The sequence below is a fragment of the Stylophora pistillata genome, chromosome 12, assembly GCF_964205215.1.
Source record: "Stylophora pistillata chromosome 12, jaStyPist1.2, whole genome shotgun sequence".
NCBI classification, from domain to species: domain Eukaryota; kingdom Metazoa; phylum Cnidaria; class Anthozoa; order Scleractinia; family Pocilloporidae; genus Stylophora; species Stylophora pistillata.
In genome coordinates, this window is record NC_142530.1 from 24,902,669 (window position 1) to 24,915,333 (window position 12,665).

The following is a 12,665-nucleotide window of genomic DNA, read 5'->3' on the forward strand; positions in this document are numbered from 1 at the left end:
TTTGGTCTGCCATTTGCACCAGTCTTCCTCGGTTTAAAGTGAGTCTTGACGTAGGTTCAGGAACACGTGATTTTGGGTTGTGACTTATCTGACTTGAAAACAAGTGGGAATTTGCTTCAGAGTGGTCACGATATCGTAAGCTCACAATATCGTAAACGATCCGCACTCGACCAGTGTATTTATATGCACTTTAAGGTCAAGTGAGGTTCCTGAACCTACGTCACAGACATCAGTCACGTGGTCATTTTGAGCACGTTATTCTTGTGATCAGCGGCAGGGGTCGACCGCAAGAAAATAGAATTTTGAGCTTTTTAAAAAATTCGTAGAAAAATCGCGTTTTATCCAAATCGAAAAAACTTTTTCACCGAAGTTCATTTGGTGAAATGTAGAATTAGATGAGCGAAAAACGTTTTTGACATTACGGGCACTTTAAGGTTTCAAAGAATAAACAACACGAATAATACCCTAAAAAGGAAGTTTAAGAGGTTAACCCTATGTAAATAAACTTCCAATAAAATTTAAAAGTGTATGCTTACGATAAAATCTAAGATGGATAAAAACCTAAGAAATACGCTTGTATAATTTAAGAGCTGTTTTGAAAGGTGTTAAGTTATATATCTCAACGACATTGGCGAACAGGTCATTCCATTCACGAATGATTTAACAAAATAAGAGTATTTATAAAAATTACAGTTCGCCAATTTAACCTGCAGTTTGTAATTGTGGTTGGACCTGGTACGTTTTGAAGCAAACTTAAAAAAATCACAAAAATGACGGCCATTCAGCCCGAATACAAGTTTATAACATTCTACCAAAGAAAAGTATAGCCTTCTATCAGTCAACTTCGACCAATGTAACATTTCACAACGATCTTCCTATGACATCTCACCCCTTCGCTGACCTAAAGCCAATCGAGAGGCTCTTCTCTGTTTCTCCAAGAGAACAATATTTTTAACTAGGTAAGGGCACCATACTGGGGAAGCGTACTCAAGGATTGGTCTCACAAGAGTCTTGTACAATGTGGAAAAGATTTCCTTGGTTACAGAACCGACTTTTCGTTTGTATAGTATTAAATATATTAATCAATAGTTTCACTAGCAACCTTTGTGGCTTCCTTTGCTGTTGATGTATGGGATCCCATGAAAATGGGTTCCCACTCCACTGATGAACTAAGATGTCACTTGAACCTCAGAATACTCAAACAAATATACTATGCTTTAATGTATCCATTTCTAAGTTATGGTATAATAGTATGGGGCTGTGCTTGTAAAACTAAATTGAATTACCTTCAAGTTAATCAGAACGAATGCCTCCGAATGATCTTCTTTGCACATACTAGGGAGTGTCCTGATCCATACTATAAACTCATAGAAATTCTTAAATTAGAAAACATATATAAACTCAAAATGTGCTACTTTATACATAAAACTGTGAATAAAGCTGATAGCATTCCAGATATTATCTCTGATGTACTAACCCCAGCATCTAGCATACATAGATATAATCCAAGATTCACAAATGAATTCAATTTTTTTAGAATGCAAATATCAACTAATTCTGGCAAAATGTCTTTCAAGTATGCTGGACCCAAGATATGGGAATCTGTGCCGCTTGAAATTAGGCGTCTCTCTTTTACTTCCTTTAAAAAAGAATGGAAGCGTCATCTCTTACTTGGTCAAAGTTGAATTCACTACTGGCTTGATGCTAGATAAAATAACTTAGTTCTCTTGCTCCTAAACTGTAGGAATTACTTAATTATTTACTTATTTCTCTTTTCTCTTTGTTTACAATGTTAATAGTGTATAAACACCTTGGTTAGTGTAAATATAGAATTAAAGTAAAGTAAGGGCCTGATTACATGAGCCGGGCTGGCCCTGTTAGCCGGGTTGATTTCTTTTGTTTTGGTGTTCGCCAAAGCGTGAAAACAAAAGAAATCAGCCCGGCTAACCGGGCCAGCTCGGCTCATGTAATCAGGCCCTAAGTCTTTGTAAATGTTCCGATACACCAGTTAATTACACGTGACAGTGGCAAACTCGAAAGCTTACGCTCCTTTGGTCACTGTGCACATTTTACTTTAGATAATTCATATAATTTACTGTTCTTATATATTCTGACTTTTTCAATCCATAGCAATCTCTACTGTAACCTCTCGAAATAATGCGAATAAGAATATTAATGAATGAATGAATGAATGAGTTACCGCCCGAACCGAGCGATTGGCTCGCGCGAGAACGCTTTCCCTTCTACCTCCCCTACTAAGCAGAATATTTTCCCCCAAACTTCCTCTATAACTTGGAGATCAATAAACAAATCAGAATCCGTCGTTTACGGATACATTTGATGGCTTTCAAAGGTACTAGAGGGGCATCATTCCGTGCATTCATACTAAATGATCAAATTTGAAAATATGGCGTCCGCGCGGCCGAGCTTCAAAATTTTCAAGTCGTATTTTTCGTTCCTTTGCGATCGAGTTAGACCTTGTGGAACTCAGAATATAAAGTAACAATGCTATAGAATACTCTCCTTGAAAAATAAGGGATATCAAGGTCTTAAAGGTGACAGAATAAGCTCTCGAGTCAACGACAGTACGATTCTCTAAAGGACCATAGTTAATCGAGGGTTAACTATGAAAGGACCTAATTACAAACCGAACCTTCGGACTTCAAGCAGGGCTTAGCGACAATTTGATAATTCAATGGCCCGGTGAAAATCGAGTAACAATATGTTCAAAAAGTATACCTTAACAGAATTTTTTGTGTTAAATCGTAGTTTTTCAGAATTTTCAACAAAACGCTACGCAATTTTCTGGCCGTGAGGTCAAGTAAACAACGATCTAAACATTATGAATTTTGCCGCGTTGGCTTTGTACACGTAAGAAATTTGTACGTTTTGTGCTTATAACGGCAAGTCAAGAGCCGTTTAGAATAAAACTGTCGTCCCGAAATATTTCTTGGTCATTTTCCTCTTGCTTCCTATTGACAGATTTCATGAAAGACCATGAAACTTGAGATCTCTTCGCTCACGGACAAATTTGCATTTTCCTTCTGAAATATGACCCGCGTGCCTGTTTGCACACATACGAAAATATTAATATTCAGCGATTTTTATTTTTCATCTTCATTTTTGAGTAAAAACTTAATACGCACCTATCGCTTAACTTCCTTTCTTTGTTTTCCTTTTTTCTTTTTCGGACACAATAGTCATTTCCCTGGATATATGCATTCAAAAATAGACGTATTGACGCCATAAATGAAATATACATTGCAAGAGACAAAATATTATTCGGAGATTGGGCAAACTTTAATTAACGGATAAAAAACGTATAGTTTTAAACTCTTTTAAGATTATCTTGGCTTCTTTTTCACCCCACCACTATTCTTAGCAACAGGGGTTGCCATTTCGTTTGTTTGTTACTCGCAAAAAACTATCAAATGCACTAAAAAGCCTAAAATGGAAAAAAAAGTTTACAGGAATTGACCAATCAAGCGAGCGAGCGAGTGCCATTCTTCACATTCTATCTACAACACGTTCTTGCGCATGCGCGCAATTCACGAGTTAAAATGATCCTGAAAGATCAAGACACTTGTTATTGTAAGCGTTTTTTTTTTTTTTTTTTCTGTGAGCTCACTTCGGTGTTACACTTAAAGTTTTTTTTAAATATTTCTCGCGGATGATTTTACAATAAACAGCTAAAATTCGTGTCCAGACTTAAAAAAAAAAAAACGCTACTAAAAGTCCCATTATGAAATAAACCTTTTATTATCTATATTGGAGACAAAAAATATTGATTACTTAAAATAGGTATGTGGGGTGGTCTGCTCTCCTCATCTCAATCAATTGTAGGACAACATGAACAGATTAAATCTACTTTAATTGAAGGGGCTACGCCATATCGTTGAAATAAACTTGGTTCATTACAGAGATAAAGAAACAAGCAGGCAAACAAACAGAATTATGACTCATAAATTCTGAACCACGTAGGCAACATTGATTGTCATAGCAAGTTAGAAGAGGTAAGATTGTGCGTCACAGCCACTTCATTCAATGCTGTTCCGGCGTGTTATTGGTGCGTCTATGAAAGGCGAGACTGTGCCTTGTAAGAGCTTTGCTTATTGGGGGAGATCGTCTGCCTCAAGTTCCCCATTTTGAACATGTTGTGGTCTAAAGCGAATCTTCTCGCTTGAGTTGACTGTCGGGGACTTTCCTCCACGGGGGCACTTTGTGATTCGCAACATCGGGACGCGGACATTTCCAAGAACACACATCTTAGCATTCTGGTCACATCTGCAAAATTAGGAGTAAAAGAGAAGGAAAAGTGTGGGTCAGTGAAAGAGGGCAGTGTAAAGAAGACTGCTACTTTCTCTGATAGACAAACCGGGACATCAGGCCTTTGTCCAATTAACTGCATGACTCATAGACCGACAGAAACGAAGCAAACCACTCGAGTGAAATATTTTGTTTTCGACAGAGAGATGTACAAACCAGAGAAAAATACATATCTTAAAAGGAAATACACATGTTATGTGGACAGAGTTAGAAAGCTGCGACTCGCTTTTACCTGTATCCAGAGGGACAGCAAAGATTGTGGTCCGAGCAGCAAGTTGCATTCGTATAAGGACAGCAACCTTGGCGTCCATCGGAGCAGATGACGATCCCTGTATCAACAGTATTCTTTTCTACCTTAGTTTTCTGCAAGATACCTGCCCTAGTACACCCTGTTTCGGGAAGACACCTGAATCCTCTCGGACAGCAATGCCTAAGGTCGTCGCAGCAAATACCATATTTATAATCACAGCATACATACCACCTGAATAGTGTGCTCGTAAGACAACATGGATGACCATCCTGGCAATGCGATCCATCGGGGCAAGTTACCACTGAACTATTTACTAATGCAGTGTCCCGCTACAAAAGAAATGCACAAGTTGGTCGTTCACGGACAAATTTTACTGCTTATAACATACTCAACAAAACATACAGGCGACTCCCGCTATTTCGGACATCCCTAGGATGTAGATTTAGTGTCCGTAATAGCGATAGTTCGTAATAGTGGGGTACGAAAGAAAAAAAATGTTTTGTCTTCAAACAAATTAAATAATTTGTACCTACGCAAACATAAAGTTTCTAACGTGACCTCACGAACAAGAAAAAGATCCGGCCGCAAGAAGGAAATTGTCATGTTCACACCCAATTGAAGAATGGTTACTTTGTTTTCCTTTATTGAAATGTCGATGATAATTTATCAATTCTTTATTTCGCAAGAATATTTGGGAAAAAAATCAATCATGTAGGTACACAGATACTAGTTCTAACAATATTTGCAGCAAAGAAAAGACATATCGTACGATTAATGAATCTCTATGGTATAGACAAAAAATATCAAAAAAACAACTCAGAAATGTAAACATACTGAAGTCAATGTTAATGGCATCTTCAGGTCGGCCAGTGTTTTCCCTGTGAGTTCTTCAGCACAGGAGATAGTCACCACATAGCTGATGAGTAGTGCTAAAGGTGAAATAACAGACCGCTTCATCTGCTCAATGAAAAAAACAATTTTTTCACCATACAGCATCCAGATTTTATCCTTTTTAATCATGCGAAAAAAAAGTGCTAAATTACGCTTTAAGGAGCTGACTAGAAGAGATGGCTTCAGTTGCGGCCCCAAGAACAAACACATCAAATATCGGTTTCGCTCACCAAAACAAAAAAAACCTGATCACAAATGGATGGCAAGAAGTTATCCTACTATTTCAAAGAATTTGAATTAGCTTGATGCAGTGGCCTACTTGGCCTCTTTTTGAGCACTTAACTGTAATTATAGTAGTTTGGTTTGGTGTTCAGTGTGGTGAAGCTTAGTCAGGTGTAATTTATGTGGATCAACTTAGATGTTGTAGTCGCAGGAGTTAATTTAAGTTCAAAACTATCGATCATACTTCTTGCAGACATACAGGTCCTTTTATGTCGTAACTTATTCCCGTTTCAATAACAAGTGAAAGGTATAATTACTCTTAGTGGAAGGGATGGAATTATAACGAAAGAACTTACCTGCTCAGTTCCGTGCATCGTAGAAGAAAATCGTAGGTAAGCAAATCGCTCATTATTATGGAAGGTATTCCGTAGAAACCCGAACCTCTGAGCTGGCGAGAACACTCTCGACTACTCCTCACGATAAACTGACTCAGCGCTTGAGACTTATCATTAATTATCTTATCTTACTTATTAATACCAGCTCTGAGCTAGTAAGAACACTCTCGACTACTCGTGATAATAAAATGACTTGGTGCATGTGATTTTCATTCATTTCGAAACTTCACTCATTTGAAAACAAATTTTTCCAGCGCTCGTTCATCCCAGCAACGGGTAGACTAGCGAACAACAACTTAGTGTAAATATACGGACATGATTTAGCACAGTAGTTTCATCAGTTTCTAGCTTTTTAACCTGTACTATAGCAATTTCATACATTTTCTGTATTTATTATAAAATGTTATGTACTTCAGCCAATTGGCTGCAATATGATCTCTAAATAGAAATCTCTCTATTTATCTTCTAGAGTTTAAGGTTATGAAATTAATTGATTTCATTCTGTTTATTCACTCCTTATTGCTGATGTTTTTAACACATCTTTTTTCCATATTTACTAGAGTATTTTGATAGAAAAGATTTCAGAAAATTTTGTCTACTCGGAAAGAAAAACGCATTCTCAATGCTTCTAACAGACGTGTCCTGACAAGACGGCAGAAATTTTATTGAGTATGGTACGTATGACCGAAATTATTGGGAACTCTGAACTTTTCAAAGGACAAACGACAGATTCAAAGAGAACAGCATGCCAATATCAATAGTTTCATACCCAGTAAGAACTTAAAAATCAATCACAAAAAGTCACGAGTCCCGTCATTTTCTTGTGGAGTCTTCTATGACATATCTTTGACAGTCACAAGTTACCAACCTGATCACATGTTAAACATGAGAATTAAGGAGATGACTTTTTCATGTTACCAACAGTCTTTTGTTTTGTTTTTTGTTTGTTTGTTCTCAACTAAATTATCATTATCACTGTAAACAGGGTTCAGCTTATAGGCAATAATTTCTTGGTCTTTCTGACAAAGGTTGATTTCTTTCATTTTGTTACACATTAACTGATTTCTTTCAGTGCATTCTGATAATTTGGTTCTCCGGGTAAATAAGTAATTCTAGGCCTATCTCGCTTCCAAATATTACGCAATAACTTTGGCTGTAGTGATACCCGATAATTCTATCATTAACACCATAGTCAGGTTTTTTTTTTTTACATATTTTTCTTTTGGTTAATATCACAATCTTTTTTGTCACCTTACTGTACTGTTTTCCTTCGACTCACAAAATAATTTTCTCGGCTTTTGATTCACGCAGCGAACATTGAAGCATTCTTGGAAACAATTATGATGTTATTCCTCAGAGCTCCTACTAAACAATCGTCCGGGAATAATCCTCCCTCCAGAATCGACTTCGAAGTATTTAATTGACGCCTAATCATTATATAAGAGAAAAATCGAGTTTTCCAGATGGGATTTGGACCCACGACCCTCCGTGATCTAGTCGGATGCTCTAACCACTGAGCTACAGGAGACTCTATGGTGAGCAAGGGTCAATTGGTGGGTATTGACTGGAACCGCATCACGCGGCTACACAGCCAAACATCAGCTAGCGCATAGAAGCTCACTAACAGCATCACGCTGTCACATTAAAGCATCACATGCATTAAAGCATCACATGCAGCCAACCAGCCCCCAAAGTGAGCATGTAAAGATGAAATAAACAATTTTTAATATAAGAGAAAAATCGAGTTTCCAGATGGGATTTGGACCCACGACCCTCCGTGATCTAGTCGGATGCTCTAACCACTGAGCTACAGGAGACTCTGTGGTGAGCAAGGGTCAATTAGTGGGTATTAGCTCTTGTTAATGATCAATCGCTTTACGAACGCATGTTTTTGCATCAGTCAAGAAGATTGTACAAGATTTTCCCTCTAGGTCTTTAATATTTTGCATGGCATTTCCGATGAAGTTAGAAACTCTTGTTCTTATGTTTGCGCTTTGATTGCTTCGAACAGTAAAAAAAGTTACCGAAACTTCCACCTTTTATGAGTCAGGAATAAACAAAAGTTTAATATTTTTTTATCATAAGGATTTAAGGCTTCCAGATGGAGATGCTCATGATTGGGCTTGTTTCTTTCTGGTATCGTGGTCCAGGGAAGCGGCAGAAGGCCCGGTAAAAAAGGAAATACTAGTACTAGAAACTACCAGTACTACAGAGAGAGAGGACAAAATATGAACAAGGTAAGAATGAATAGGAATGAAAATCAACACGAGGGTGTGAACTCTCGAGGATTTCGGCAGCCAAGTTCTTTTCGTGTCTTCCGATTCATCAATGTGTCAGCAGTCTTCTTTCATTTTCAAGTGATATTACTGACACCGACTCTTTGACACTAATGAAATAAACTAAAAAAGAGACATTAGTCCGACTTCTCAAGCTGTCTATCCGTTTTTATATTCCCCACCCTTGTTTATAATTCCTTGGTTCTCTTCTATTTCTCTGAAACGCTGATTTTGGAAATAATTTAACATTTTCGACGCTTATGCTTATAATTGACATCTCTACTATTGTAATCTTTAGGGAAGCTCGATCCGATAGCCTTGCTTTCATTCACGCTAATATAGGCAACCGCTGCCCAACTAAACCAAGCACGAAAAACTGGAATAAGAGCTATTCGATTACAGGAATAAACAAACTTCCTTGAAGCTGAAACTCCAAGCTTCCTTAACCTATACCAAGCTCTCACGTCTTCTCTACTGAGTCTTCTCGTTATCAAAAAAAAAAATAAATAAATAACTTTTATCTATCTTTAATATTTCTTCATCATTCGCTGCCTCAACAAATCAGAAAACAGATAAAGCGCCCTAGCATTGGATTTTTATGAACTGTTTAAAATTTCAGATTCGAACAAACGGCAATGACAGTCGTTTGCCAAAACGTTCTCAAATAATTTCTCACACAGCCGGCACTTTCCCTTTGCAGGAAGTGACTGGAAACACTGACAGAGATACAGCTGTTTATCACGAGTTAAAGCCACCAATCACAGCACGTTATATTCGTTTACAACCTGTGGCGTGGCATCGCCATATATCCATGAGGATAGAGTTTTCTGGGTGTGAAGATGATGTCATTCACATGTAAATTAACCCTTTAAAACCGAACAACAATATGCATATTCTCCAAACTCTACTCTAGACATTTCCTACGGCGCTAACAAAAAACTCGTTTATCATTTAAAAGTTAATTAGTGATCATTTCCTTTTGTGACGTCATGTTCATATTTGATTCAAGGGAGATTTAGTAAGAAGTTAGATGTTATTCATTATTATAGGTTAGAATGTTAACGAAAAAATAGGTAATAACCGCTCCATTAGAAGTCCTTCACAGTTTTAAAGATCCACACCGAATTTCAAAATACTGGACAACAGCCTCATTTAGTTAAAAAGCATACCTTTTTTGAAAAACGTGTGTGCTTGACGTGTCTGCTTCTAAGGTAAGTCAAAAGTTGCACTTTACTTTGTAAACAGTCGCAGCTTCTAAAATTATTCTCTGACTAAAATTCATCATATTCTGCAATAAATGACCTCAAAGTTATCATTTTTATTTCGAAATTTTTACATCTATAGCATGCAAAAAAGCTCTCGGAATGCAAAACCGTGAAATCCGTGACTGGCAGATCACCTCTTCACCGTAGTGGGACGCAAATCATGCTGCCGCCCAGGGAAGACTCTTCTTCCAGGCAGCTGGTAACAAACAAAGAGTTTGGTCAGCAAGAACAAATGCTAGCAACCAGTGGCTCTAAATAAATTTAGGATTTAACGGCAACATGGGGACTCGTGTTGCGACACAAGGAAGAAAAACGTACAGCCAGTGGGTTACAAAGTACATGTGCAGTTCAGCGATGACGGGTCACATTTTCACTTTTACAAAGAACAAGGCCAGTTACAAAATAAAGTAAACCTTGACCTTTTTTTTTTTTTATCAGAGTTGTAGACTCCAGAGGACCTCATTAGTCCGCCTATTCGACCGTAAGGAAGTTCCTCTCTGCGTAAGTCTCCTTGTATCCTTGAGCAGAAGAACCAACGAAAAGGAAAAATTAAGATAAGCTGTTTGATCATACAATAGCCCAACGCATAAAAAAGAAATTAGACTACTATAATTTCGTCGTGTGCTTGAAAACCAGAGAAGAGTTCATTTGTTGCAAGAACTCAGAAAAACACTTTAGTAGCAAACCTCATCAGTCAATAGATAAATGTTTCACTTTAATACTTCTACAAGACATGACGTATCTAAAAACCCTACACATTTTAAGCCTGCTTTCTTTGTTACTTTTATTTTTTGATTTAAAACTAATCAGGAATTTCTAAGAAACACCGACCCAGACACTGTTGTTTCCCATTCCCCGAATCCTCCAATAAGGGCGCATTACAGTCGTTTCCGCCCAAGAGCCTGGTACGGTCACATATCCATGAGGGTTGAACTCCAGGGCCGTAGCTAGCATTTTGGCCTTTTTAAATTTTTTTCTTAAAGATTGACTTTTCTGAAGAAAAATGCCACGGAAAATCCTTAAAAGAGCATTTCTAACTAGATTTCAAAGTTTTCTGAGGGGCACGCCCCCAGACCCCTCTAACGGCTCGCACCTTCGGCGCTCGAAACTTGCCTCGTGTTGTCATGAAATCTGGCTACAGCCCTGAACTCTATGGCTGCAGATCAGGTATTGTCAAAGAAATTCACTCAGTAAAGCCTTTCTTTGAAGCCACCTTGCTAGACTTGCAATGCTTGAAAAGTTGATTTCACCGAACATATTTGACAGGATATTTTGAGAGGTGGGTCAAAAATGCAATTGACAAACAAAACAATGAAGCTTTTAAATTTATCCGTCCGTCAATTGGGTTGTATATGTTCTAATGATTGAATGCTGTTGGTACTCTCTTGTTGTATGTTATGTTATTATTGAATAATTATGCTCAGTAGCTAACAGACATGTTTTGCTACAATATACTGATAGGAATAATCATCCGCTTCAGACGAATTTTCACGAAAATTTCTAGGAATTTTGTAACTCCCGAAAACCACAAATGGGATTCCGTTGTAAGGTTTTATTTCAGATGCATATTTATTTATATATTAATTATTTATTTATTATTTATTTATTATTTATTTATTATTTATTTATTATTTATTTATTATTTATTTATTATTTATTTATTATTTATTTATTATTTATTTATTATTTATTTATTTATTTATTTATTTATTTATTTATTTATTCAAGGATTTCTTCCAAGTAATGGAGCAGAAACAATAGGACAAGAGTCCCCTACGAGGTTCAAACTCCAACAAACCCACCCATCCCATCCCAGGGGAGGACATCCATCACACAGTAATCTTGTGCGTGGGAAATTAACGTCTCCCACCCCAACCTTGCAGGAGACGAGACCTCCATTTATTCGTCCCTATCCGAGAAAACTAGAATATCTAACCATTTCTTGATGTTATAGAAAGGTAGCATATTCTTCTCAATTATTTTAAGACCTTGAGTGTTGGTCCGGCCGAGGCTCGAACCCTCGACCTCCCGCACAACAGTCCAGCGCTCTATCCATTGAGCTAACCGGGAGGCGGTTACTGAATTAGGCGGAATAGTGAATAAATGAGTATGACGACTTTACTCAGTTAAAGGAAAAGCGAGCCACGTTTAGGTGGCTTCAAACTACGTGTAAGCATTGCCGATGACTGTACTCTGAATGAATAAATTGCCACCTACAACTAAATGCACAATTGGAATCTGTCTAGTAAACTAAATTTTGAGCTGAAATTTTGACCGACAAGAAAACGTTTCTTTAGGTAAGTCAATAAATTATATTTTTTTAAAGAGAAAACCCTTTTTACTGATGAAAAAGCCCTTTTTTCAATACAGCAATTGATTTTCAGTGCAAACCGAGACTATTAATCCCAAAGTCTATGACCTCTACAAACTGAGGAATTATAATAAAAATTAACATGCGTCCATAATGAGGCAAACTTGGGTTTGGAGCGTTCAATCTTACACAAGAAGAACTTAATAACGGCAAGGCAGGACACGCGTTTCTTCGCCCGTGAGGAGACTTGAGACGAGTCGGGGAGAGTTTTTCTGGGGGTCTGGCACAAGTGCTAGAACTCCTGCTTGCCTCTCATCAAATCGTGCCTCATTTTTTCCTGCGGGCGAACCACTCGTGCTGAATCACAAATTACAAGGGTCTTCTCACGGGCTACTAAGAATCTTTTCGGCGACTTATTTAAGTAGAAATGTCTGAGAAACAGAGGGGGAATCTCGATTTGAGCGCTATGGGTACGCGATAGGGTTGCCACGCCAATACGAGCTGGCGATAATAGAGACTTGTATACTACTTTGAGAAGAAGTTTCTAGCTCTGAAGAACGCTGAAAGGTTATACTAGCATTTTTTGAAACTGTATTCCACTTCATTGGATTAAAATCCCACCGATCAGATCCATTGCTCTCTTTTAAAGGTTGTCGGGGAAAGGTCGTCACAAACGAAAAATACAAAATTACATAACTCTGAGCTCGTCGAAGGACTGATAAATACCAG

At 37.6% G+C, this 12,665-nt stretch overlaps 2 protein-coding genes across 2 annotated transcripts; one reads left to right on the forward strand and one right to left on the reverse strand.

Moving 5' to 3' along the window:
- Window positions 1-3,735: 3,735 nt before the first annotated feature.
- On the reverse strand, window positions 3,736-6,930 carry LOC111323593 (progranulin). Its single transcript, XM_022926985.2, has 4 exons — window positions 6,046-6,930; window positions 5,411-5,533; window positions 4,559-4,905; window positions 3,736-4,284 (listed from the first exon to the last, which is right to left on the reverse strand). The coding sequence occupies exons 1-4, from the start codon at window positions 6,061-6,063 to the stop codon at window positions 4,110-4,112; spliced, it is 663 nt and encodes a 220-aa protein (XP_022782720.2). The 5' UTR covers window positions 6,064-6,930; the 3' UTR covers window positions 3,736-4,109.
- Window positions 6,931-7,577: 647 nt separating this feature from the next.
- LOC111323594 (retinoschisin-like) lies at window positions 7,578-10,055 on the forward strand. The gene is made up of 2 exons (XM_088740952.1): window positions 7,578-8,321; window positions 9,061-10,055. Exons 1-2 carry the CDS (start codon window positions 8,313-8,315, stop codon window positions 9,217-9,219), a joined length of 168 nt encoding a protein of 55 aa, XP_088597078.1. The 5' UTR covers window positions 7,578-8,312; the 3' UTR covers window positions 9,220-10,055.
- The last annotated feature ends 2,610 nt before the right edge of the window (window positions 10,056-12,665 follow it).